The sequence below is a fragment of the Alternaria atra genome, assembly GCF_907166805.1.
Source record: "Alternaria atra isolate CS162 genome assembly, contig: 30, whole genome shotgun sequence".
Taxonomy (NCBI): domain Eukaryota; kingdom Fungi; phylum Ascomycota; class Dothideomycetes; order Pleosporales; family Pleosporaceae; genus Alternaria; species Alternaria atra.
In genome coordinates, this window is record NW_025091329.1 from 810,263 (window position 1) to 837,253 (window position 26,991).

The 26,991-nt window shown below is 51.4% G+C and overlaps 11 protein-coding genes across 11 annotated transcripts; 7 read left to right on the top strand and 4 right to left on the bottom strand.

Annotated features, from left to right (window-relative positions):
- Positions 1–1,277: 1,277 nt before the first annotated feature.
- Positions 1,278–2,791, top strand: ALTATR162_LOCUS9663 (uncharacterized protein; the record flags this gene model as incomplete). The annotated part of the gene is made up of 3 exons (XM_043317297.1): positions 1,278–1,358; positions 1,708–1,781; positions 1,831–2,791. The coding sequence occupies 3 exons, from the start codon at positions 1,278–1,280 to the stop codon at positions 2,789–2,791; spliced, it is 1,116 nt and encodes a 371-aa protein (XP_043173232.1).
- A 424-nt stretch (positions 2,792–3,215) lies between these two features.
- ALTATR162_LOCUS9664 (uncharacterized protein) lies at positions 3,216–4,316 on the bottom strand (the record flags this gene model as incomplete). The annotated part of the gene is made up of 2 exons (XM_043317298.1): positions 3,216–3,795; positions 3,862–4,316. The coding sequence occupies 2 exons, from the start codon at positions 4,314–4,316 to the stop codon at positions 3,216–3,218; spliced, it is 1,035 nt and encodes a 344-aa protein (XP_043173233.1).
- A 373-nt stretch (positions 4,317–4,689) lies between these two features.
- On the top strand, positions 4,690–5,229 carry ALTATR162_LOCUS9665 (uncharacterized protein; the record flags this gene model as incomplete). The annotated part of the gene is made up of 1 exon (XM_043317299.1): positions 4,690–5,229. The coding sequence occupies one exon, from the start codon at positions 4,690–4,692 to the stop codon at positions 5,227–5,229; it is 540 nt and encodes a 179-aa protein (XP_043173234.1).
- A 225-nt stretch (positions 5,230–5,454) lies between these two features.
- On the bottom strand, positions 5,455–6,000 carry ALTATR162_LOCUS9666 (uncharacterized protein; the record flags this gene model as incomplete). The annotated part of the gene is made up of 2 exons (XM_043317300.1): positions 5,455–5,786; positions 5,850–6,000. The coding sequence occupies 2 exons, from the start codon at positions 5,998–6,000 to the stop codon at positions 5,455–5,457; spliced, it is 483 nt and encodes a 160-aa protein (XP_043173235.1).
- A 1,590-nt stretch (positions 6,001–7,590) lies between these two features.
- ALTATR162_LOCUS9667 (uncharacterized protein) lies at positions 7,591–8,693 on the top strand (the record flags this gene model as incomplete). The annotated part of the gene is made up of 2 exons (XM_043317301.1): positions 7,591–8,591; positions 8,639–8,693. 2 exons carry the CDS (start codon positions 7,591–7,593, stop codon positions 8,691–8,693), a joined length of 1,056 nt encoding a protein of 351 aa, XP_043173236.1.
- A 1,951-nt stretch (positions 8,694–10,644) lies between these two features.
- Positions 10,645–16,692, top strand: ALTATR162_LOCUS9668 (uncharacterized protein; the record flags this gene model as incomplete). Its single annotated transcript, XM_043317302.1, has 4 exons — positions 10,645–10,649; positions 10,701–10,727; positions 10,868–16,312; positions 16,371–16,692. The coding sequence occupies 4 exons, from the start codon at positions 10,645–10,647 to the stop codon at positions 16,690–16,692; spliced, it is 5,799 nt and encodes a 1,932-aa protein (XP_043173237.1).
- An 895-nt stretch (positions 16,693–17,587) lies between these two features.
- ALTATR162_LOCUS9669 (uncharacterized protein) lies at positions 17,588–18,817 on the bottom strand (the record flags this gene model as incomplete). The annotated part of the gene is made up of 1 exon (XM_043317303.1): positions 17,588–18,817. The coding sequence occupies one exon, from the start codon at positions 18,815–18,817 to the stop codon at positions 17,588–17,590; it is 1,230 nt and encodes a 409-aa protein (XP_043173238.1).
- A 2,938-nt stretch (positions 18,818–21,755) lies between these two features.
- On the top strand, positions 21,756–22,604 carry ALTATR162_LOCUS9670 (uncharacterized protein; the record flags this gene model as incomplete). The annotated part of the gene is made up of 1 exon (XM_043317304.1): positions 21,756–22,604. The coding sequence occupies one exon, from the start codon at positions 21,756–21,758 to the stop codon at positions 22,602–22,604; it is 849 nt and encodes a 282-aa protein (XP_043173239.1).
- Positions 22,605–24,098: 1,494 nt separating this feature from the next.
- ALTATR162_LOCUS9671 (uncharacterized protein) lies at positions 24,099–24,785 on the top strand (the record flags this gene model as incomplete). Its single annotated transcript, XM_043317305.1, has 1 exon — positions 24,099–24,785. One exon carries the CDS (start codon positions 24,099–24,101, stop codon positions 24,783–24,785), a length of 687 nt encoding a protein of 228 aa, XP_043173240.1.
- A 739-nt stretch (positions 24,786–25,524) lies between these two features.
- On the top strand, positions 25,525–26,331 carry ALTATR162_LOCUS9672 (uncharacterized protein; the record flags this gene model as incomplete). Its single annotated transcript, XM_043317306.1, has 1 exon — positions 25,525–26,331. One exon carries the CDS (start codon positions 25,525–25,527, stop codon positions 26,329–26,331), a length of 807 nt encoding a protein of 268 aa, XP_043173241.1.
- Positions 26,332–26,369: 38 nt separating this feature from the next.
- On the bottom strand, positions 26,370–26,927 carry ALTATR162_LOCUS9673 (uncharacterized protein; the record flags this gene model as incomplete). The annotated part of the gene is made up of 1 exon (XM_043317307.1): positions 26,370–26,927. The coding sequence occupies one exon, from the start codon at positions 26,925–26,927 to the stop codon at positions 26,370–26,372; it is 558 nt and encodes a 185-aa protein (XP_043173242.1).
- Positions 26,928–26,991: the final 64 nt, after the last annotated feature.

Genomic DNA, 26,991 nt, shown 5'->3' on the forward strand with positions numbered 1-26,991 from the left:
TAGGGTTGAATGAGCGACTCATTGGTAGTTTCCATACTTGTCAACTTGCAACGTGGAGAGATCAGAGCTCAAATCTTCGCTACCACCTAGATGGTACACTCGACTGAGTCGACCTCGGTGAGTGTTCTGGCCTCCCAACCTAGGGCCCCCAAGACGGTCCGAGTACACATGCCATCTACCTTGCCCTTACAATCAACCACACTATCATAGAAGCTGTGGTAAAATATGCCGATTCGCCCGCTATCAGAGCGACTTGGACCAAGGAGTATACTTTTCGACATAAGGGGTGATATATCACGGGCCTCTGTAAGGTTCAGATGTTTGCGATCGTGCTCGCGGACCGAGAAACCTAATACTCTGCGACGACTTTGACCAACACGCAGGGACGTGCTCTGTATGAATTTTGGTCGACTTGAACTTGAATTCTCAACATAGCCAAATTACTTTAATGCGCCCCTATGTTGACACTAATACTTGAAATGCAGCACGTCACCATGTACAACTACGCGCATAGAGTGCTCAATTAGTCCTGTGTCTGGTTTTAACTATACAACATGCCATGAACAATGACAGAGATGAAGATAGCGTCGTCGTTATTGACTACCGGTAAAACTCACATCTATGCCATGCACCCTTCGGCTAATGCCAAATTACTACCAAAGACATACTAGACAGGTCATGAGATGTGAATGGTCACAGTGATCTGATACGCTATGAACCGTAAACCTCAACCAAAATCACGAGTTTTGACGCCAGAGCCGGTACTTATTAGTGGTGGTACTAGAGATGTATCTCAGCCACGAACTGTGTGTCACGTTGAAGGAACTATACATTACAATATCTGCAGCTCCTACGTACGCGTATTCAAAACTCTTCATGTGCAGTCTAGTAAGGATTCGTCTCTCGTGGCGACCGTTTTTATGTTAACAATAATCCGTCGACTTGTCTTGCCTGCTCTACGAAGAACTCAGTCTTGAGACTAGTGATGAATCCTTGACATGTTCGCAATCGTTGGTGTTTTTTTTTGTCCAACATACCACTCTAGAGCTAGACAGGTAGAAGAACATCTCCAAATATGTAACTTCGAACTACAAGTTATTTTCAAGGTTCGTAGCGGTTGCTGCAGATGCTGGCGCTCAGCGACGAATGACGCCAAGCCCAAAACGGCTAGCGCCACACCACCAGTGGTAAGCGAGAGTCGAAATTCAGCGAGAACATTGACGATTCGAATCTTCTTTCGCGACAACTAACCACCAGGTCAATACACAACAGCCACCATGTCGAGGCCAACCGTCACCGTCGTCTCCGCCAAGGGCGAGGCCACCAAGGACACCGTCCCCGTGCCCAATGTCTTCAAGGTCAGTTCCGCCGCAATTCGAACTTCGCGATACGACACGCAAACCACAATCGGAGGGGGAGACTGAGAGAGGCTACAATGGCAGCTGGAGCAACGCATACATGGGAAGACACCTAAAAGAGCGAGGACGTGGAAGGCAGCGGGTAGTGCTCGCATTGTGCTGGAATACTGCGGATTTCTTCCCATGACGTGCGGGCATGAGATTGTTGCGAAAACTCGCACTTTCTGCATTGCCGGCTCCTCTCAGTCTCCCGAAGACACACAACGTGTTTCGACAGCTCTGCTGTACCTCCGGAGCACATGCCTCATACTACAAGGACTTCTCTGAGCAATGTTAACAATCCGTCCAGGCACCCATCCGCCCTGACATCGTCCACGCGGTGCACACTGGCATGAACAAGAACCGCCGTCAGCCATACGCTGTGTAAGCCTACCTCGCGCGCTGCACAACTACTCAGTCTAACAACAAGTAGCTCCGAGAAGGCTGGTCACCAAACTTCTGCCGAGTCCTGGGGTACTGGTCGCGCTGTCGCCCGTATCCCCCGTGTCTCTGGTGGAGGTACTCACCGTGCTGGTCAGGCTGCCTTCGGTAACATGTGCCGATCCGGTCGCATGTTCGCTCCCACCAAGGTCTGGCGCAAGTGGCACCAGAAGATCAACCTGAACCAGAAGCGTTTCGCTACCGCCTCTGCGCTCGCTGCTTCAGGAAGCCCTGCTCTTCTCCTTGCCCGCGGTCACGCCATCAGCACTGTCCCTGAGGTTCCCCTCGTTATCTCATCGACTGCTTTCGCTGATGCCGCCATCAAGAAGACCTCCGCTGCCGTTGCTCTGCTCAAGGCTATCGGTGCTGGTGCTGATGTCGAGAAGGCCCGCAACTCGCGCAAGCTCCGCGCTGGTAAGGGTAAGCTCCGTGGCCGCCGCCACACTCAGCGCCGTGGACCCCTCGTCATCTACAACCCCGAGGAGGATGGCAAGGAGCTCGTCCTTGCTTTCCGCAACATCCCAGGTGTCGAGACTTCATCCGTCTACTCCCTGAACCTTCTCCAGCTCGCCCCCGGTGGTCATCTCGGCCGCTTCATCGTCTGGACCTCATCTGCTTTCAGCGCTCTCGACAAGGTCTACGGATCCACTGTTGAGCCCTCAGCGCTCAAGAAGGACTACCTCCTCCCATCAAACATGATGAGCCAGCCCGACCTCAGCAAGATCATCAACTCCAGCGACGTCCAGAAGGTCCTCCGCCCCGTCCGTGGTGGAGCCGTCTCCAAGCGTGGTGTCGTACAAAAGAAGAACCCGCTCAAGAACTTCCAGGTGCAGCTCCGCCTCAACCCATACGCTGCTACCTTCTCCAAGGAGAAGTTGGGCCAGAAGAAGCTCGAGGCCAGCAAGCCCGAGCCTGCTGCAGACACCTTCCTCGACCTCCTCCACGAGAACTAGATGGTTGTTGATTAGCGTTATGATTTCCTAAGGTGTTCTCTCTTCGGTTGGGATGGACTGGAATGATGAATAGCTATGATAAATGTAGCTCTTCACAAAATGCCTCTTGAGAAGGTTTCACTTCCACTCATATTCATGACTACTTGATATCGCAAAGACCCTGCAAAAAACTATGGTGTTTGTCCCTCTCCGTTGCGTTGATATTACTCTCCACAGTATTTAAGCAGAGGCTTGTGGTAGCAATGATATTGCATTATCGTTAATCCTGAAATGAGGTTTTGTTTAGCACCTCACGAAGATGTAATCTTATGCTAGTAATGCACATACCCAAACGCCGTCGCTATGCTGAATAGTCCTCATCGCCATGGCACCCAAGTAAGTCCCAGCAGCTGTGAAGAGATGGAAGAGATGAAGAAATGTACCCTCACTTGAACAGCCTCCTCCCACCCGTCCTCCCCATAGTCCTCTCCACCCCTTCTAAACTCATACCCGCAAACCCAGCACCTCCACCATCACGATCCCTCTTATACCGCCTCAATGCCTCTCTCAGATGCGCTGGTGTAAGCGGCCCCTTATCACATGCCTTCAACCTATCCTGCAAACTAGCATCCTTCTCTACCTCCTTCCATAGACTCTCCGTCCGATCAACCTGTCCAGGATACCATCCAGCGCTCGTAATGTCTGAGTTGGTGGGACGATTCCTGTCGTCCTTGATATGCGCACTTGGTCGGACTAAGCTCTGACTTAGGATGGGCCCAGGTAGGTTTGGGTTGGGCAGGTGAGTGCGGACGGCGGACCATTCGTCGCGCACGGTGAGGGCGCGGTCGATCAATTCGCCGATGAAAGTTTTCGAGTAGGACGTTACGGCGATGATGATGGGTTGGGGCACGGATTGAGAGAGGGTTTGGTTGACGAGTTTACGGACGGTTTCGCGTTTGAGGCGAATACGGCGGTAGGTTGCGTAGCGGTCCATTTGGGCGGGGGTCATGAAGTCTTCTAGCATACTACTCGTCGGGATTTGCAATTAGTAAACTGGTTTTGAATAGCAGAGGGTTGGTGGTGGAACATACCGTTCGTATTCCTTCTCTTGCTTCCTTCGTGCTTCAACACTCATGCCGCCTTCGATTTCCATACCCATCTCCTCGCCCATCTCGTCATCATCGTCGTCTTCTACTTCTTCTCCTCCGTCGCCATCTTCGTCTTCTCCTCCGATTGCACTTCTTCCGTCGCCACCTTTGCCTCCTCTTATACTCGAACCGGCGACACTGCCTCCGTCTCCACCCTTCTTCCGGCGTTTCTTCCCTCCTGCGCCATTGACGACTGATGTGGTGATGTTGCTTTCCACGGACGGTGAACGCGAGTATTGGCGCGGCGAGCCACCGACTGATTCGGCATCTGGTGAGAAGGCGTTGCGTAGATTAGAGGGTTTGCGCTTTTTCGTGGGCGCGCCAGAGTGTGAGGATATGCTGCCGCGCTTGCGACTGCCGGGAACGTTGAGCTGTGGGATGTGTGGTGGTGATGCCATGATCGCAGCTCTGGCACGGCTATCGTGCTCTATTTTGTGGCGTCACAGTAATGTGAGTTGTGGTGAAAACTGTCGACTTTGGTATAGTTGTGACAATGGAGCGGCACTGGGGAAGTCGCGATCGTCGCCAAGCAAACGATGCAACGACCACTAGCGCGTTTCCCGCTCGGAAAGCGCGACCGGGATTGATTTCGTCATCGACGCTCAAGAAATGGTTAACTGCGCCTTTACTCTTACTGGGCTGCGCTCTAGACTTTCACCATGTAAAACGACATATCAGCAGGCGATCTGCCATTAGTCCCAATTTACACCATCGCCTTCTCCAACTTGACTTTACGTCGTATACCGGCACCCATTCCAGAGAGAAGAGAAGATGCCATCCTATGAAGAATCATACGGCCAGCAAGCCGCCCAAGCAGCAGGCACAGGCGCAACCGACGCCGACGGCGCCGTTCAAGCACCACCCGACTCCAGATCTCCTTCTGAACTCCCACCTGCCGCCCTCGAGTTAGCAGCGCGCCTCTTCGACCTCGCACGCAGCGGGGACACATCCACCCTCTCCCAATACGTCAGCGCCGGCATCCCCAACAACCTTACCAACGCATCCGGCGACACACTCCTCATGTTAGCCTCCTATCACGGAAATGCCGAGACTGCGAAGATGCTCTTGGATAGCGGCGCGGATGCAAATGTGCTGAATGGGAGGGGCCAGAGTCCTATTGCGGGGGCGGTGTTCAAAGGCTATGATGATGTTGTTAGGGTGTTGTATGAAGGGGGCGCGGATGTACAGAAGGGCCAGCCGAATGCGGTGGATTGTGCGAGGATGTTCAAGAGAGGGAACTGTCTGAAGTTGTTTGGAGTGGAAGAGGGAGAGGGGACTGTGGTGGATGTAGATGCGCATGTTGCGTCGTAGTGGAGAGACCCTCCATGTTGACATTCTAACGATCTGAAGGAGATTATTTTTTTTCGAATCCATAAGCGACGCAACGCAACGACAATTGGAGGGTATACGTGTATTACTATAAATGCCGAGGACTAAACCCATAATTATGAGCCCAGCCAAAACCGTTCAGTCTAATCCGTCCAAAGTAACGATCCTATGGATCATGGTATCATATCATCGTCCGTCTGCTCCCTCCTACTTCTTCTGCTCTCCCTTACCGCCACCAAACATACCTCCAATGTACCCTCCAGCACTCTTAGCCCCTCCCGCAACACTGCTTGCGCCTCCCTTCACTCCATCGGCAGCACTCTGGCCATAGCCTCCTAGTGGGCCTTGTCCCTCGATAGGCTTGCCCTTGTCATCTTTACCGCCCCGCTCAGCACGGTTGATACCCTCTTTGGAGACAGCATCGCCGAGGGGTTGCGCGATTCCTCCTTTGCCAATTTGGCCGCCGACGAGGCCATTTACGCCGTCTTGGAGGTTGTCGACTTGGGATACGCCTGTGACTTTGGTTTTGTCGAGGTTTTCTATGAGGTGGAATGTTAGTAACACGCGATTTGACATGATCGGGCAGCGTATAGGACACATACGTTTGGTAGCATAAGAAGCCTTGTTATCCTTGGTAAACCACTTCAGGTACTGGTCCTCGATCCATGGCATCCATGTCTCGTATTTCTGGTTGTAGTACTCTCCTGCGGCTTGCTTGTAGGTTTTTTGCGATCCCTTGTTTTGGTCTGTCATCTTGGGCGATAGTACTCTGTGTGGGTTCTATTCAAAGTATGGATAGCAATGTAATATGTCCGTAGGGTATGTTCAGGTTGTGGGTATTTGCATATGCAAGTCAACACCCAGATCAGGCAGCCAACATATATACTCCACCTGCACATCCCGCGTGTACGCCATCTGCGCCAGCGGTGATCTCATCTTCGATCACTTGCACGGTGCTTGTTACAAGTTTGTGGCCCGCTGTGGTGGCATGTAGACAGGGTTGTTGCGCAAGATGGTGTTGCGCTATACGTCATCTGAACCACAGAATCGAGACCGAGTGATCGTCCCGCGTGGAAACCTGCACATCGGACATATCTCTTGACTGGGCATCCGCCATTCAAGTATCGACGCAGGGCCAAGGGCGCCTGGACTCTGGATGTCTGGTGCGCTCGGCATGATTGGTGAGTAGGGCCTGAGATTGTGTAGGCTGGTTTTGCGAAGTGCGATGACTGGTCATACTCAGCGACGCTAGCAGCTGGCCGCAGCTGGATATCACGACTAACACATACATGCCATGATAGCACTGTGCGCATGTTGAGCACGGCGTAGATTACTACACAGCCTATAGCGAATAATCAACAGAAGTGAGCTGAACAGTACCGCAGTTGTATCGTCTAGCTGCTGCGATGAGTGGCCACGGACGAATCGCGATAGCCCAGCGTGGTACTTCGCAGCCACAGCTACGAACACCCGTTTGAGATATCATGGTACACGTCCAATTTCTTTCGAAGGTTGATGTGAATTCTAACATTTCTAGGTTGTTTAGTACACTTGGACAGCATGTTCTACCCTTTAGGCCACCATTTCCCCGTATTCCTTCGAATTGATACTCGCATTTTCTTCCTCGTTCACTTCTCCCGATTCTTGAGGATCTGGCTGTCTACTGTCGATTTGTCTGATGCGGATCTATCTGCTCATGCCAGAACTAGACAACAGCAGGACGAGGCGATGTAGTGCTTCTACTTACGAAGGAACACGTTTTTTTCTGAGTTTTACCCTTGCTCTAGGAAAGGTACCCCAGAGGTATACGCTCGTAGTATTCTGTGTGTACTATATGGAAACATTATGGATAAGATGCTGACCATAGTGTGGGAAGTTTTACAAGAATTTCAATCCTCATCGTACGGATAAGTTTGATTTCAGCTATCGTCTTAATGCCGTATCGACCCCCTTCAGTCTGTATCGTGTGCCTCTGTGCCTTTCTCGCGATGAACAGCCTTCATTTCTTTAGGTTCATCCGGTCTCTCTTGAGTGTGTCTGAGTTTCTTCTAATCTGCCTCGTTCATCTTGTTCATGTAGTTTCATGCAGGTTCTGCTCTCCTCTGCACTTTCCTCACTCACTGCCTGCTTTTCACCGTTCCTACGAAGCAGCGCTTCTTCGTACCTGCCACCAGCCACAAGTTAGTTCTTGGCGCTCCTTATTCCCTCCTCTCACTTCTCACTCCCAATTGCTCATTCAATCTCTTACACCTCGCCTGCTCGTATTTCCTCTGCTACCAGCACGGTCCATCGTTTTCTTGGCTAAACAACCCAATAAGATAAACATACCTACTATCACTCCAAATGTCCGACACCAACAGCGCCCATACTCCACTCAACGAGAGCATTCGATGCCTTCGACAGTTTCTCCGCCGCTATCATGAACCTTCTCCCACGGGCGACCCAGCTCTTGATAGACAAAACTTTCGTTTACAAGCCGAAGCTGAGAGATCTCTTGCACAATTGGAGGAGCTCGGAACGACCTCAAGCTACAATCGTCAAGCACGTGTGCCACCCGTTAGAGTCATGACTACACCTCCCACATTCGGCGACAATACTGCCGCAGCCCTCACACCAGGGCAGCGAGGGCCGAGGAAACCCGTCACAACGCTCGTTTCCATGCTCCCCAAGACCACCTACAACGAAGCAGATGAGGCCAAGGGCACCGTAAGAACCCTGCCGTATGTTAGGGTACAATGTCAGCTTTTGCACTACCTAGGGATCCACGCATCCGATACGCTCACTCCCCGACAAGCTTTCCGCTGGACAGAAGACACCGCGGAAAACAAGCGGCCACAGACCAAGGATGCGCTGCGTCTATGCTATTATATGCGTTATCAAGGCTTCGATACGTACGCGGCTTTCCGCGACGGCTTCATGAGCCTGTATATCGCTAATCAGAATACTGATGTCAAGGGTCCGGGACCTGATCTGCTGTACTGGAAGCAGAACTTTAAGAACAATGCCATCGTCCATGAAGTCACTACTCAGTATGAATCGAATGGAGCTCGTGGACCGAGGCGCAACGCTTTCGCGCCGACGGACGCCACAACTCAGGAACTCCTAGCTCACCTAAATGCAATGAGTACTGCTAGTAACCGTGCACAATTTGCAAACAATCTCGCTGTCGCCGAACAGGATGGACATGGAGAAGACGCAGAGGGTAATGTTGGTCCAATGCTGGAGAACAATGAGGGACAAGCAGATGGAGACGGTCGGCCTGCCCAGGGCTCCCTTGCAGCGTGCATCGCTGCCGCAACGGCCGACTTGGAGATTCTACTGCTCTCCAATTCGCCTGACACAGCGTAAGTCCTCATCCTTAACCTAAGATATGCTCTAACGTAAAATATAGAGCCATTGACGCCGCTATCGCACGGGTAGCGGAGTTGAACAGCCATGAGGACTAGATGACGTGCAAGTGCGTGATATGGGAAGATAGCGAAAGGAGAGTCATATTTGAATTGTAATTGAATGATACTACGATTGTAAAGAAGCGTATTGGTACCCTAAAGGTATATGCAGTGATCTACGCTGATGATATGACATACAGGTAATAATGTATACCATTAGGTTGCGTTATCGTGTTGATGATACAACCCCGAAAAAACGAGCTTCTTCGTATATTGGATGCAACAGTTTCGTCCGATCAAGATCAAAGGTTTATCAGCTTCCACCATGGAGGGGTATGGGGTATTTAAGCAATCTCCTACACTTCCCAGTGCCTCTTTTCTAATACATCGAAATAGCTGTATTTGACACTAAACAAGAAGAGAAGGTTCACATGTTCTTTTTCGCGATCTTGTGATATATGTTCACTCTGGCCTCATGCGGAGTGACTGTGTACTCTTCTGTCGACTACAGAGTGAGAAGAAGTGAGCACGGTTATGAAAAAGAATGAGCTGCCAATCGCATGTCCTAATGACGAGGTGATGAGGTAAGGCCAGGACTTCAGGTTGATGTTGTAATGTCACGCGCCAACACGATGGCTGGCAGGCAGCAAAGACGGCCTGGACTGGTGAAGTGATACTACGGTACACAATCTCACGATGATGAATATTCTAGTGTACCACACGTTCCTGACTCTCCCTCGAGAATGTGATCCAGGCGTTGCGCTAGAGCTTCCCGCATTGTTTACGAACAGAAATAGTGGTGAGGCACGGACGCGTCGCGGACCGCTGTCTGCAGCCACAGGCACGGTACCAATGACATCGAGGGTATTTCGCGTAGCACAAAAAGCGTTGGCCTGCGTTCGTTGGGCTCCACATCGAAATTACATGTTGAACACGCAAGTGATGCGGGGAAAACGTCGCATTTCCATGGGAGAGCGCTTGGGCCCGAAGACAGAATAATCAATAGAAAAAAGTAAGGCAAATAGAAGAATGATATCCCCAGAAGATATGTCGATGCAAGTATGCGCTAGCTCCAGCGCCTCATGTAGATCAATCCAAGCGAGAGGTTGGGTCTAGTCCGGTACATCCGCCTTGCGACGGATATCATATCTCGAACCCGTCGAACAGGGCAGAGAGCGACGCGGAAAGGGCTGCACTGTTTGCGGCTGCTGTGATGGTCAAAAAGTGGTCAAGGGCTTACCCGGTGGGCAGCCTTGCAAGCCACCAGGGCAGCGGAGAGCTCTGGCTTGCTGTCAGAAATGATGATGGTAGCCTAGCCTGGTGACAACAAGACGCGTAGAGTCACGATAAGATCGGGCGTTGTGTGTCCCGTACAGCGTGCGCAAAGTACTGTCGCGAAAGTGACGCGACGCCAAATGCGATCATCGTATATGATTACGAGTAGGTGGAGGAGTGGAGATGTTGGAAGTTGGTCTTTGAGCAGGCGCGTTGGTGCGTACATATGAGGCGGTGATGGATCCGGCTAGCGTGCAGAGACCACATCTCTGTCAAAGGAAGTCGCGACCGGCACAGTTCATCGCACCACACGCGATAATCATCAAAATACGTCTCATAATCGATACATGACCTTCACAGCGAGGACATGCATTCTGTTTGCACATGCATCACTCTGGCCGGCGCCGTTGATGTTGCAAAAATTTCCCTCTGCTCCCTGAAACGGGACGCACGGACCAGGCTACTAGCCCGTTCCTGGTGGTGATCCAGCCTACTTAATGACCTGTTCATTCTCTTAGATAGGCCCGCAGCCCACCTTCTCCGAACGCGCTCCCGGCACCGCATCGAGTTACCACTCCATCACGTGACTCGCATACACACCTCTGACTACACAGCCCAAAATCATTTGCCGTGCGCAGTGCTTCAATGGCCACGCCTGCGGGCGCTTAGTAATTTCTAATTCTCCTGGTTGCGCTCCATTTGCGAGCCCCATCGTTAATACTGCGGCGCAAACATGAGGTATGTCGCATATCGCATCGATGCATGCATGACGCGCTAACGCTTTGATAGTGCCACCAGATTGGATCGTCTCGTAACGTAAGTGTACCCGGTCGTAACATGATGCATGCTCTTCGCAGCTCGATCAAACTATAGTTGCAGCCTTTTGCGACAGGTTTACCTCGCTTCTACAGCCTTGCTTACTCTACACATTTTGGCTCCCGCTAACCCACGCCAAGGCTTCTCGAGACTGGCAGCACAGCATTAATCCGAAACACAGCAGCCGACCAGCTAGCCGACGTCCAAAAACAACATCCCGATGAACTTTTTAATCTTCTTACTCGAGTCATTCCCTATCTGCGATCAAAAAGCTGGGAAACTCGAGTTGCTGCTGCCAAGGCCATAGGAGGCATCGCCGCCAATGCCGAAAAGTTTGACCCCAACGCCGAGGATCCCGATGAGTCTGTCAAACCGGAAGACCAGTCAGAGTCTAATGGGAATGTCAAGCCTGAAGACAGCAACGGTGCACTCGTCAAGAAAGAGGAGAATGGCGACAGCACTCTGCCACCTCTTACCGACGGGCTGGATCTTGCTACCCTTGACTTGCCCTCCATCCTCAAGTTCGGCAAAGTCCTTGCCTCCCTCGGAACAAAGGAGCATGACTACAAGCTCGCAGCCATGGATCCTGCTGAACGATTGGAGTACCAGAAGAGCACCCTTCTCAAGCGTCTTGGCTTTGAAGGCGCATGGGTTGAGGACCTAACACCACCTCAAGAGATGATGCCGCAAACACCCGCCCCCAAGACGCCTGCCATGCATCGCATAGACACTAATATCTCGCGATCGGATAGCATCAACACTGCTGGATCCCCTACTGCGGGTACGCCTGATGGCAAAGGACTCAGTAAACGTCAGCAAAACGCTCTAAGGCGCAAGAACAAGAGGCAGGCTGCTGGAGGTGCCAACAAAGTCCAAGTCGTCGACTTCAACTCAAATTCACGAAAAGACTCGCAAGCAGAACTTGTCGAGACTCCTGCACGCCCACATCCCGTGGCTCTGAAATTTGAAAAGTCAGAAAACGGAGACGAGGATGAGCCCATGAATGACTATTTCTCGCTCGAACGCAACGGTGGGGACGACGATGCGAAGTTTGTAAAAGAGTTCAAGGGTGCACCAGTAGCAGAGAAGTCATCTTTTCAGACCGAGGCTGAAGAGTCTGGATTGGAGTGGCCGTTCGAGCGTGTATGCGCATATCTCGCTGTCGAATTGTTTGACTACACTTGGGAGGTACGTCATGGTGCAGCCATGGGTCTTCGAGAGATTCTTCGCATCCATGGCGGTGGTGCTGGCAGACGGAAAGGCCTCAGTCGGACTGAGAACGATCGGCTTAATCAGCGATGGTTGAATGATCTAGCATGTCGTATGATCTGCATCTTCATGCTCGATCGCTTTGCAGACTTTACTGGCGATAATGCCATCGCGCCCATACGCGAGACCGCTGGACAAGCCCTTGGTTCGTTACTGCAATACATGTCTCGCGACAACGTCCTTGCAACATTCCAGGTCCTCAACCGCCTAATCATCAACCACAACCTTCCCCTCGATACCAACCCTCTAAGCGCACCCTGGGCTCTATGTCAAGGTGGCATGATCGGTTTACGGTACCTTGTCGCCGTAAGAAATGACCTACTTCTCGAAGACGGCACATTACTGGATGGAGTTCTTGCTGCAGTTATCAGCGGTTTGAGCAACTCTGATGACGATGTCCGAGCGATCAGTGCAGCGACCCTTATTCCTGTCGCGAAGGAGTTCATCGAGATGCGCCCCAAGGCACTCGAAGGGCTGATGAATGTAGTCTGGTCTTGTCTCTCCAGCTTACAGGATGATCTGAGTGCCAGTACTGGGTTCATCATGGATTTGCTGGCCAAGCTCTGCGGCTTTCCTCAAGTTTTGGAAGCCATGCAAGCCAACGCACGACAGGACCCCACCCAATCATTCCACGAACTGGTGCCTCGACTCTTTCCATTCTTACGACATACCATCACCAGTGTTCGTGCGGCGGTGCTGCGTGCGCTGATCACTTTCCTCAACATCCAGAGCGGAGGTGCAGACAGCTGGGTTGATAGCAAGGCACTGCAGCTCGTATTCCAGAACATTCTGCTCGAACGCAACGAAGGCGTATTGAAGCTCTCCCTCCAGCTTTGGAACGCCATTGTGGAGACCCTGGGTAGTCAGCTGGCCGTTCATATGGAGCCTATATTGGATGCTGTCATTCCCCTCACTCTAACGCCTATTGGAGTTTCTCGCCATCCGATATCGCTGAATAAGTCACTACTCATCAAACCTTCTGGACAAGCTATGGGTCCACCACCAGATTCTGAGCCGAGTCGTAAGTCATCTCCGCCAGATGGCGGCGAGCCGGCGAGGAAGAGGAAGAAGTCTCGTCACGGAAAAGACGACATGTCAACACCTACTCCAGCCTTGCAGTCTCACAACGTCGATGGACACATGATAACTGGTGATCTCGAACTCATCGGAGCGGACGTGATGATCCGTTCCAGGACCTCTGCCGCACAGGCTCTTGGTAAAGCAATGGGAGCTTGGCCCGAAGAGTTGAGACTTGAGACCTTCAGGTCTAGACTACTGAAGCACATGTCTTCCCCTAACTCTTCAACCCAATTGACAGCCGCAATCATCATTGAAGAGTTCGGAAAGAACCTGGCAACCAAGGATGCCTTGGCCGAATCATTCGTTCAGGCCTTGCTGCCTATCGTCGAGGGCGAAAGGCCAGCTGCCTACGAGGACTTGGTACCGAAGCTGCAGATTGTTCGAACGCAGTGCCACTCTTTACTGAGCATCTTCCACGAAGCACATGTACAAAATCTCCCCACGATCGCTGCTCTTGTTCAGGGCATGCCGAATGCAAACCACTATGCTTTCGGCGTCGCAGATGCCGAAAAGCTGCTTAATGTACAGTATGAGAAACTCAAGAAGGGAATGACGCCGTCAGCCCGCATGGTCGCTGGAACGAACCTGGAAACAGCGCGCAAGGAGGTAGAATCGAGTATCCAAGAAGCCAAGGACATCAAGGAAGAGCGCGATGTACGTATCAAGGCCGCTGCGGCCGGTGCACTAGTGGCGCTTAACTCCCCCCCGAAGAAGCCATCGCCGCCTATCAAGGCTATGATGGATAGCGTTAAGAAGGAAGAGAACGTTGAACTACAGAGACGCTCCGCTGCTGCCGTCGCCGGCTACATTGTCTTCTTGGTCAACGCCAAGAGATCTGGCGTAGTTAACAAAGTCGTTGGAAATCTGGTCAAGTTCTACTGCATGGAGACAGCCGAAACACCCGAGTTTGCCGGACAATCACACATCGAAACAGGCATCCTCACTCTCAAGAAGGATGAAGATGTACGCGACCACCCGGATGCTGCTCGTTTCGCCGAAGAGTCGCGAGCTGCTAGGATCACGAAGCGCGGTGCTCGAGAAGGTCTGGAGAAAGTCGTCGAGAGTTTCGGCGCTGAGATCTTCGACAAGGTCCCTATCTTGAAGGATCTGATCGAACGACCAATCAAGGATGCTTTTACTGAGGCCACACTTCCAGCGCACATCTTCAATGAAGATGGTGTCTTTGGCCAAGAAGTCGTTGATGCTTTGTCGACTCTACGTGCCCTGGTCGGCAGCTTCCACCCGAGTGTGAGGGGCTTTGTCAAGGATCTGCTTCCACTCATTGCCAAGGCTCTCCAAAGCAAGCTTTACGTCTTGCGGTATGCAGCTGCCAAGTGCTTTGCCACCATCTGCAGCGTCATGTCTGTCGAAGGTGTCACGATGCTTGTCGAGAGCGTGCTACCAACCATCAGCGACGGTGGAAACGTGCATGGCCGTCAAGGAGCCATCGAGTGCATCTATCATCTCATCCATGTCATGGAAGATGCGATCCTGCCATACGTCATCTTCCTCATTACTCCTGTTCTTGGTCGTATGAGCGATTCAGACAACGATGTCCGGTTACTGGCTACAACCAGCTTTGCCACGCTCGTCAAGCTCGTACCGCTTGAGTCAGGTATTCCCGATCCACCCGGTCTTCCGGACTCTCTTCTCAAGGGCCGAGACCGAGAGCGCAAGTTTGTCGCTCAAATGCTCGATGCGAAGAAGGTGGAGCCTTTCGAGATTCCTGTCGGTATCAAAGCGACGCTCCGTTCATACCAACAAGAAGGTGTCAACTGGCTGGCCTTCCTCAACCGATATAACCTTCATGGTATTCTTTGTGACGACATGGGTCTCGGAAAAACGTTGCAAACGCTATGTATGGTGGCCAGTGATCACCACATCCGTGCAGATGAGTTCGCCAAGACTGGCGATCCAAACTTCCGACGCCTACCATCTCTCATCGTATGTCCGCCTACGCTATCAGGTCATTGGCAGCAAGAAATCCGGCAATATGCACCCTTCCTTAGCTGTGTAGCCTACGTCGGCTCGCCGCCCATTCGTGGTCAACATAGGAACCAGCTCGACAAGGTGGATATTGTCATTACTTCGTATGATATCTGCAGGAATGACGCAGATATTCTTAAGCCTATCAACTGGAACTACTGCGTACTTGACGAAGGTCATCTGATCAAGAACTCCAAATCGAAGACCAGCCAGGCTGTCAAGCAATTCCAGTCGAATCACCGCCTTATCCTCTCGGGTACGCCCATTCAAAACAACGTGCTTGAGCTGTGGTCACTCTTCGACTTCCTCATGCCCGGCTTCCTTGGTACGGAGAAGGTTTTCCAGGAACGTTTCGCGAAGCCCATTGCTGCCTCCCGGTTTGCTAAGAGTTCGTCGAAGGAGCAAGAACGGGGTGCGCTGGCGATCGAGGCTCTACACAAGCAGGTGCTTCCCTTCCTTCTTCGTCGTCTCAAGGAAGAAGTGCTGGACGACCTGCCACCCAAGATTCTGCAGAACTACTACTGTGATCTGTCTGAGTTGCAGCGCAATCTTTTCGACGATTTCACTAAGCGTCAAGGCAAGGAGATTCAGTCCAAGGCCGGTAATGCTGACCGCGAGAGCAAGCAACACATCTTCCAGGCTCTACAGTACATGAAGAAGCTATGTAACTCACCTTCACTTGTGGTCAAGGGCCCCACCAACAAGGCCTATGAGCCTACACAGCAATATCTCAAGAAGCACAACACCACAATCGACGACATCATGCATGCACCCAAGCTCGGCGCTCTCAAGGATCTGCTTGTCGACTGCGGTATCGGTGCATCCGACGTTGTGAGCGATAAGTCCGCCGCCGCTAATGGCGATCTCCCCGAGGCTGTTTCTCAGCATCGTGCCCTTGTCTTCTGCCAAATGAAGGAGATGCTTGATATGGTCCAGCACAACGTGCTCGAGAAGCTACTTCCATCCGTGCAATTCATGCGTCTTGATGGTGGTGTCGAAGCTACCAAGCGCCAGGAAATTGTCAACAAGTTCAACACCGATCCCTCGTACGACGTCTTGCTCCTGACAACCAGCGTCGGTGGTCTGGGTCTCAACTTGACCGGTGCCGATACCGTCATCTTCGTTGAGCACGATTGGAACCCGCAGAAAGACATCCAAGCTATGGACCGCGCGCATCGTATTGGACAGAAGAAGGTCGTCAATGTGTACCGGATTGTGACGCGTGGTACCTTGGAAGAGAAGATCTTGAAGTAAGTCCCCATATTCACACAGTACGCAATCGAACTTTTCACTAACGAATCTTTCTAGTCTCCAACGCTTCAAGATCGACATCGCTTCGACTGTCGTGAACCAACAAAACGCCGGTCTCCAATCCATGCAAACGGATCAGATTCTTGACCTCTTCAATGTCTCCGCCGACTCGAACGATCCTGCCGCACTGCCAGCACCACCCAGCAACGCCAAAGACGACCGCACGGGCATCGATGAGAATGATGCTGTGGACGCCACGGGTGCGCTGAGAGAGAAGGGCAAGAAGGGCTTCCTGGATGAACTCGGAGACCTTTGGGACGAGAAGCAGTACGAAGAGGAGTTTGACCTCGATGGCTTCCTTGGGAAGATGAAGACTTGAGACAGCATCAAGTGAGCCCATAGAAAGTCTTTCGGCTTCACTGTGCTCTTTGGACTCCCACTCAGCACCTACCTATTAGGCTAGGTATAACTTTTCAGTGTTAACAGGCGTACATTGGCGTTTTTACGGGCATTGCGGCATGACACACAGGGTGTCAACATGTTATTTGATCAGGATGGGCATGGTTTTTGCACCCACAGGCTATGACTGTGGAAACGTGTGTATTAGCATGGCGTTGGATCAGGGCTTTGTCTTTTTTGTATCCTTGCTCCTGTCAAGTGAGCTTGGAAGGCACATGTGTCTTATGTATGTCTAGCCTGTGCGAATATAGTATGAGTACGCTGAAAGGTTGTTACGTATATATGCTGCTTGACCATTTGTGATGGTGATACTGGAAACTTATCGACGGCTGTCCCTCATCACAAAACTCCAACGCCTGCAGGATATTGTGATCTAGCATGTTCATTCAGACAGTTCCGCGCTGATCAAGCTGTGTTCCTCACAAGCTCAAAGATGGTGTCTCTTCTAGCTGAGTAGCGATCAGTCTCTTTCCTTATTATCGAATACAACTCCTTTCAAGCATCATGCGAGCTGTGAAAGTGCCTTTCTCACGACTAACTTCTCCATGTCACCAGCACATGACGGACATAGCAAGCGCAGTACTTCAGATTCTAGAAGTGGAGGAGGAGGAAGAGCCATAAATGGTTGTGTGAGACCTTCGGTTACTCGTCATGCATATGGCAATCAATCAAGGATGACATAAAGGTATCAAGCTATGATTCTCTTTCTAAGCGATGTCGACACAGTGTTACACACTGTCGCAGCCAAATCAACGTTGACTAATCGCCATATGCATAGTGAGTAACCGGCTAGGTGCGCTACCTCGAGCAGCCTATCAAAGTTCCATAGCAGTGTCGGTAGCAAAAGTCATGTTATGGCTATCATGAAAGTCAGCTTTATTCTCAAAATCATTCGCAAGCCACCCCTCCTCCCACTCCTCCTTCGTCATAGATTCCCGGCAGATTGCCACACCGCCAACTCCATCGATCGGCTTTTCGAGTCTTTCCCAACCCCGAAAATTCGAATCAGATCCTTGCACCGGCAACCTCATAATGGCATTTTGCTTTAGCCACGGCTGCTGGCCCTCCTCTACGACAACGTACCCCGAGAGTTTGACATGGACGCCGAAGTCGTAGCAGATGGAGCGGTGATCTGCAACGTTGAAAGCATCCAGCATACGTCTCATGCAGAGGACTTCGCGTTGTGATGCGTCAATGGACCGAATCATTTGTTCGTGTATCGGGGAATAATTGACAAACTCAATATAGGGGTTTCCGAGCGCAGAGTCAGAGACTCGCTTGATATGGTGGTAGAGTAGCTGTATCGAAGCCGTGGTGATGAAAGTGTTTATTGCGCGTTTTGACTCTTTGCACGCGCTATCGTGCGGGATCGAGGGCAATTGCGCTTTGAGACTACCTGGTAGGAATAACGCCGGTCCATTGTAGAATTGTTCTGGCAAGTCTTCAATGTCCCATTCAGCCGTAGTTTCTCGGGCTTCTGCAAGGTGTTTTAGGAACAAGGGTGTTTTGCTCCTGTAGTCGATAAGACTCCCTGGGGCAGCGTGTTGCTGGGATCCATACAACTCATCGTAATCGAAGTACCGGATGGCAAGGTATAAGCATCCAGAAATAAGATCGTCGTGAGACAGTACGGGTATCATAGATTTGCCATCTCGAGAGAAGCCGAATCTGTTGCGCAGGTGGTCAAAGTCGCGTGCAGTAGCTCTCATAAGTGGTCCTAGGGGGTCGGAGAGGTGAATTGGTTGCAAGGTGCCTGCAATCTTGGGTGATGCCTCGAGAATGAAGTTTCGGATAGTTTTGTGGATGATGTCGACTGCCTCTGCGTAGATTTCCTTGCAGACACAGAGAATGGAAATAGTAGTGCTGCGGTGGATGAGAGTGAAGAAAGACATTGGCCGCTTGTAGTGCAGAGGCAAGTCTTCGTAGGAGAGGTTTATTGTTGTGTTACCGACAGTTCGAGGAAGATTTTCGTACACAATAAGTCTTAGCTCTTTGGGGAGATCTAGGAAACGGAATGGTTCGTCGGGCATTCGTGAAGGTGCCATGGTGCATACGAGTTGTGGTAGTGTTCGATGTGTACGAAAAAGAAATATTGGTGGAAATTGACTGTGGAGGGTATTCAGAGTGCGAACATGGTATCCAGTTCCTTGTTTGTGCAGTATTTCTCATTCGTGACGAAATTTGTGTACGTATATGGTATATGTTGCGGAAAGTATGAGTGGTTTGTCGTTAATGGGTCATCGCAGTACCACGGGTTCCAGTAGATAGCAACGTCCATGGTATCCACCTGCTGCGCATATCGTGTAGAGGATGTTTGGTCATTGGTGTGAACGGCAGCGTAACCTTGGTAATTCGTTACCCTGTTCCAGATATTCTGGCGTCAGATCTCCACTTTGGATCTCGAATGCACTTCGTTGGAAAAATCGTGATCGATTTGGGTACCTGAGTTGTATTATGAATTCTGAACGTAAATTTCACGAACAGACTCGTACTACCCATTCTTAGTTGCGGTTAACAATACTTGTTCAGCTTTGAGTCAGAACCCAACGATAGCTGGGCGAATACAGAAAATTGGAAATATTGATGTATGTTCTCCTAAAATACTGCCGTTAACAGCTTAGGATCAGTGGCATCGGAGACAGACTTGTATTTACCATGGCATCACTGGGTCCTGTCGGCAAACAGTGCTCGAGGAGATTGTACTGCCACCTAATACGTAGGAAGTCTCCTCCTCGTCATGGAGACAAGCAAGTAGCTGTGGTTCCATTCTATGCAGATAGTGTTGCTGGATGTAAGGGGAGGTGTGACCCGGGCAACATTCAACATGTCAAGATTCCAACTTTTCTCGACGTTACAAGAAATGGAAACAAGGCTTCTAGGATGATGTAAGCTGGAAGATGCGTTCCCTGGCTAAAAACCCTTTCCATGCGGAGGTTTTCCATGTGCGCGGCTTGGGTATCATTTATTGCGGATGGCAACAACGCGCACACATCAGGCGATTTATACTTGCGAAACCAATATAGAGGTGGAAATTGTGAAAGGTCCAGCTGTATGCGATAGATCCAGTTCTAAGGGAGTTCCTGTTGGTGCGTTCCTTTGGTGATGTAACGGATGCAGATGGTACGCTGACAGGTTGTGAGGTGCACAGAAGCCGGAGATCTCCATGCCGCAGAGTAATATTTCCAAAGATCCGAGTGGGCACAGCCAGTTGTGACTACCAGAGTCCTAAACTGCACGAACGTAAAGCCAGCGGGCTGGTTAAGAGAAAGGAAGATATGAGGAGATACAACAACGGATGTTCATACACTGTCAGAAGGGCAGCGGCGGTAGGAGAGTGCATTCACAACCAAATCAAATGCCGACTGGTGTTTAAACGACATTGTGGGTCCTCTCTGTCACGAGGCAGAGCTGAGGACACCAATCGCAAGCTGCTCGCCTTATGATTCCATTCCCGACGTTGAATGACTGACCGCCCTATCTCGCTCCGATAAAGCCGCGCTATCATCAGCCTGATCAAGTCGTGCGCTTCAATATGATCGACATTGATTATGTGGCAGCGGAGAACGCGATTGGAAGGGCCTCCTGGGTGTTGTCGCCGATGCCTACCGGAGTTTTTCCGGCTGAATACATGTGAGCGGCACATGTAAATGAATGCGAGGCGGTCAATATGCATCGCAGCCGAAACGGTTGCAGCATATAATTGCGTCCATGACTGTGGAGGCTGAAGCGCGCAAAAAGACCAATCTGGCTGATGAAACACAACAGCAACTATGACGAAATGCAGAACTCGGATCGTGAGGTATGGCCGGCGTAAAGGCGCTGGATGTGCGGCCGAAATGAAAGTCGAGCTGGACAAGGCGTAGTGGAGACGAAAGGGGACAGCGCAGAACTCAGCTAGACCGTATTCGTAAGCAGCTAATGCTTAATCTCCACCCCTCGGCAAAGTGGCCTCACCAATGTTTTCGTCGATTCTGGGGCCACGGCGCCTCGCACAAAGGACCGTTCGGTCGTGCAAACGCCGGCACCGGCGTGAAGACGGTGCATAGAGCATTCGGTGACGTCTCTAGCATGCGACCAGGCCGAAAGGGATGCTTTGCTGTAGCAAGCTGACGCGCACGTGAAAGGCACCGTAAAATGCTTGCAAAACTAAACAAAAGCTGACGTACCCTGCAGATTCTGCAACACTGACATGCTATAAACACTATTTCGGGATAAGGATCTCCAGAGGCTTTGCTGTATGCCCCATGTCCCGGTGGAGAACCTCTGTTCAACGGGCAGCACGATAAGGACGCCCCTGAAGATACCCTGTTAGGATCGCCACTTAGAGCTTGAAGGCGCACCGAGCAGAGGCCGTCAAGACTAACGTGCCTCGCGATGCTCTCGAAATGGGGATGTTGTGTTCTTCCGTCTATAGCGCGTAATTAGAACAACAGCCGCCGGCCTGGAGGTTTCGGCCTGTGTGCAGCAAGATAACAACAGCAGAGTCTCGACTGAGCAACCAACGCAACCCGTTCATTTCTGCAACACGAGAAGCCACCGCAGCCCTCCACAGCCAACCTGCCGATCTGGTCTTAGCATCAGGTACGCACGTCCTACGAGTGGCCAGCGGGGCGGCAGGCCAGCTTGGTTCCTGCATTAGCCCTGACATCCGCCAGACCACTTGCAGCGCCCAGATGCTTCCGCCCCTGTCGCCTGTCCTGTTGCCCCCCTTTCAGTGGCCATTTGTTTCCGGTCCGCGCTACCGTGCTGTAATCTCCCTACGGTATATATCATAGCAGCGTGGTCGCCTTGCTATTTTTCTTCACTTCACAGCCAAACTTTCGAGCTTCAAGTCCTTTGACCTTCGAGTCGTCCATTCGTTGTTACCAACTAATACTATCATTAATAACACACACTCGCCAACTCTCTCCCACCACCACCTCAACCTCTATCAACCAACACTTCCAACTTTACCGTTTCAAGTTCATATACCCATCAATCAAAATGCGTTACACTATCGCCGTCGCTGCCTTCGCTGGCCTTGCTGCCGCCGTTCCCCAATACGGCGCGTACCCTGCTGCCCCAGCCAGCACTCCCGCCGCCCCGGCTTACCCTGCCTACCCTGCTCAGCCTGCTGAGTCCTCCTCTGCTCCTGCGTACCCCGCGTACCCCGCTGGTACTCCCTCTGCTCCCGCCGAGTACCCCGCTGGCACTCCCTCCAAGCCTGCCGAGTACCCAGCTGAGACTCCCTCCAAGCCTGCTGAGTACCCCGCTGGCACCCCCTCTGCTCCCGCCGAGTACCCAGCTGGCACTCCCTCTGCTCCCGCCGAGTACCCAGCTGAGACTCCCTCCAAGCCTGCTGAGTACCCAGCTGGTACTCCCTCTGCTCCCGCCGAGTACCCCGCTGGCACTCCCTCCAAGCCTGCTGAGTACCCGGTCGAGTCCACCAAGACCCCTGAGGTACCCGAGGCCGAGACCACCTCTTGCCTAAGCTCCACCACCATCACCGTCACCGTCCCCTACCCCACCGGTACCCCCGTGGTTCCTGGTGCTGGTAAGCCTTCCGGCACCCCCGTTGTTCCCGGTGCTGGTAAGCCTTCCGGCACCCCCGTTGTTCCCGGTGCTGGCAAGCCCACCGGCGGTGCTCCTTACCCATCTGTCCCCGTCGGTGGTGCCCCCTACCCCTCTGTCCCTGCTGGCACTGGTGCTCCTCCTGCTGGCACTGGCTACCCCACCAAGACCGGTGGCTATGTCAAGCCTTCCACCCCTGCTGAGTTCACTGGTGCTGCCTCTGCTCTCAACGTCGGTGGCTTCGTTGCCGGTGTTGGTGCTTTCGCTGCTTTCTTCTTGTAAATGTCATAACTTTCAATTGAGCATGCCCACGGGCATGCTATGACTTTACACGATACATTGCACTGAGGATAGGTTTCACTTCATAGTAAATATCCTTGGTGTCGGAAAGGGTAATTGTAATTAGTCCGGGGAGGGTGTAGTCGGAATTGAACTTGAAAAACATTCTCCTGTGCCACTATTGACTGAATTTCTTCATGCAATGATCGTGACTTGTTCAGTGATGAAACAATGTTCTAAGCGTACTGGTATCCCTACCGTGAGCCGGCTCATCGCTCGCAATCTACATCGTGCGGATGAGTTCTCGGAGCTGTATCTCAACGTCAACTATTGGTCGTCACCGAGCTACAGACAGCCATCCTGACAGACAGACAACTCTTACGCCTGCCCACATGTGACATCAAACTGCTGTGATGGCATAGCGTGCAACACCATGACGCAAGACTGTCGGACAGCCCAATGCCATCCATCTTTTACTGTGGACTCACTGAGAACATCATACTTTTCTTTTTCGTACCGACGTCAACGACTACCTCTTCTCGATCGGTCATAGTTCAGCATCGCGAGAACCTTCCAGAGGGTAGCTTGAGAGCTATGTTTGGGCTACGAACTAATTTTCGATAGCCACAGCGGTTTCATCAAGCGTGGGCCGTCGCTGCGCTGCGAACGCCACCTCTACACTCGTCGAAGATCGCGCGAGATCGGCATGCACCAGGCGGGCACTAGGAGCATTTAGAACTGTCTTTTCCACGGGTTCTGTTCGCGCCAGCCTACGTTCTGGATGCAGGTGTTGCAGCATGACCATGGAAACACATGACGCTAGCCATGCCCTGCCGATTGCATCCGAAGAGGTGGTGGCGTTCAGCTGAGCATCCCCAAACTGTTCTCAAAATGAACATACCGACATCAGGCTAATACACCTAAGACGCCTTCAATAGTCTTGGGAAGGCTTACTCAATACTTGCATCGACGGATAAAAGGTGGGGTTCCGACAACCTTTGCCGTGTGAAACGACCATCTGCCAATAGCCCTTTAATACGTCTTCTAGGCCTCTCTGACTCTACGAGGGTGAATGCAGAGTTAAGACAGCCGTGTCCGAATACAGAGCTTACTTCGCTAGCCACGTCTCACCTACAAGGCTGCCGAGCCATGCCTGGCGTCTCTGGCAAATCGCATGAGTTGGAGATGGGAGCGAGGAAGCCGTTGTTGGAATTGAGGAATGTTCGCTTGTCAGCTTACCTTTGACGGATGGGCCTTGACATCATTTGAAGGGGTAGACGAGGGTAACAATCGTTACGCGAACGTTAGATTGTCGTTGCCAATGCGCGAGCCAGCCTGGCGACGACAAGCTGACTTAACGGTATGAAGAAGAGACGAAGTATAAAATGAGTGAGCGAGCCTCTCGAAATAGACTACGCGTTCTTTGTGATTCGAAGGCTACACAGTATCTCTACATCGATCTCTTGAAGCTGTGGAATTAATACTAGCCATTTCGCCATGAAGATCTTCACGCTTGCCTCAGCCTTCCTGGCTACAGCTCTCGCTGCTCCAGCTACACTGGCACCAAGCGACATCACACCACGCACCTTGAGCGTTCTCAAAAACTTCGCCAAATGCCCGACAAACCCTGCCCAACCTGACGGCAAACTCCCCAAGGGCAACAGCATCTCCACCTCAGCCCTCGTCCCTATATCTGCAAAGAATCCCGACAAAGCATATCCGACCACAGAATGGGCAACCGTAACCCCTAAAGACAAATGCACGATCTTCAACCTCGAGCTCGATTCCGACGCTACCCAGGGCAAGATCTGCAACCTCGTTTTCGACTTCCCCTCTCTCATCCAAGCACCCGGACTCTTCATCTTCAAGGGCCCTGGCCGATTTACGTTCACCGGTTACGACATCAATGCTGGTGCAGAGGCTGGCGTTACCACATACAACCACCAACCGCGTCCAGGTCCAAGCCCACCGAACCCGCCGCCAGTCATAAAGCCAGGCAACAGCTACATTGTCAACGGTGCGCCGTGTGGAATCCCTCCCGGTATCGGCAAGGTGACCGTCAGTGGAGCGTTGTGTTCTGAGGACACCACGTTGACGTTCAAGCAAAGTGATTTGTTCTGTCCCTTGGGCTTCTACGTTGTGCTTACTGATGATCCTAATGCGGGAGGGTATGCGCCTCACTAACAGTCCAATGCTGTGTTAATGAGTATAAGAACCATGAGTCTTAGACTATAGTGTATAGATTCTAATCGTTTTTTTCGAAGTTCAGCCGCGTTGTCTGGTGCATGATGTGTGCGATTTCAGAGCCTTACGTGAATGAGCAGGGCTGTCTGACTGGGTTTCCGCCTCCAGTGTTTCTGCATCAACGCAATCTTTACCACCGTCTCATCAACATCATCTAGACGAGTATGAGTACTCTTGCATCACATGCTCTCCACGTTGTTGACATCGACGTGAGAGTGGGTAATCACTTGTCGGGCGTCTCCGAAATCCGGTTGCGCTTCCTCATGACGGTGTGCGGGGGAAGGCGTACTAACCCTAACAAGCTCTACGAAATCAAACACCGAAGTTGCGCAACCCCTTCGATGCTTGTACCATTATCTGTGTCTTTACAGTAGGCTGCCAGATTAGTTGTTGAATCCCGAAGTACATCTTCGATTCGTGTTATACTCATCAGCCACCAGTGACTGATTAAATTCTGCATTACAGTATAGACGTGCGAATCCTCCTGCCGATCGTGTTTAGCAGGAGGGATGAGTCAGAAATAGTTCTCTCACCGTTTACATCAAGTACATTGCATCCAGCGTAGCTTAATCGCACTTTCCTCTGCGTCCATGCTTGTGACACAATACTAGGTACCATTGGTACCGGACAACCTTCTGAAAACTGTAGCCTACATTCTCTACAGGCACACAAAGACACGATGACCGAACATATCAAGAGAGCAAAATGGTTCTTCTTCGACCTCGACGATACTCTCCACGAATTCCGCACAGCATCTTCCGCCGCCGTCGACGCGATACTCCATCTCGTCATAGAACAACACGTAAACCATGAACATCCTTCTGATAGATTGCTCACAGTCGCCGAGTTGAAGACGGAGTACATCAAAATCCTCAAAACCGGCACATCCGCTGCATTCGTGGATGGAAAAACAAGCCACGAGTACCGTGCAGAGCGTTTCCAAAGTGTAATAAACATCTTTGGTCTTAACTGTACGAAGCAGCAGATGCAGACGCTTCTCGACACCTACGAAAGTATACTTATGCAGAACATGCAGCTCAAAGCAGGCGCAATATCACTACTGCAGATACTTAAACAACAAGAGAAGAGCATAGCTATCATAACCGAAGGCCCTCAAGATGCGCAGGAACGTACTGTCGCCGCTTTGGGTCTAGAGCCGTATTTCGACAGGCTGGTCACTACGAATAAGCTTGGTGTGTCTAAAGTAGATGGATTATTTGGTAAGGCATTGAAACTTCTCGGTTTGAGGAGTGCGGACGTGGTGATGGTAGGGGATAGCTGGGAAAGAGATATTGTTCCTGCGTCTGATGTGGGTATAGATTGTGTCTGGCTTACTGAGAAAGAGGGGGATATTGAGCGATCTGTAAGCGTAAGAGGTGAAGAGAAGAGTATGGTTGTGGTGAATTCGTTGTCTAGGTTGCAGACTATAGTAGAGGGGACTGAGACGCCTCAGGCGATACGCCATGTGGGTTCACACCAGTTTTAACCCGCATCTCACCAAAACCTCTTTACGGGCCTAAACTATCACCGTGCGTCTCGACTAATATACCACATGGCCTCATGTCCATCACACTTCACCGTTCCCTGCGCCGCCACTTTCCCTCCATGCAACCCTGCAAACCGCTTGATCGCCTCATCAATAATGTCAACCATATCCTGGTTGTTCATATCGAAAGAAAACTCGTGCGGAGTATTGGGAATGGCACCCATGCTGAAACCACAAGGTGCGTTGTGCATATGTTGTTGGTAGCCTTCTGGTTTGCCTTTTGGAGAGAGTGGTGTTAATGAGATGATGTCGTGGGTGAACGAAAGAAACTTGAGTTGGAGATTCAGGGCGAAAATCTTACCTTTGAGATCGACGATCCATTCTCCGGCATCTTGGAAAATACTATTACACGATTCCTGGCATTCCGTCGCGTTAGGTGGGTTTGTCGCAGTCGAAGTTTTGTCTACGTAGGTGAGTGTGTCGCAATGGCCTAAAGTGCTCTTGTCGCCCATGCAGAAGTTGTAGTCTGGGGGTAACTGGGCTATTATGAGGGTGGCAGCGAGAAGGCTGAGGGAAGTGAATATGATTGCACGCATCTTGATATATTGGTGTAGTATGTTGATATCCAGCTACACAGCGAGAAGAGTGGTGAGGATACTA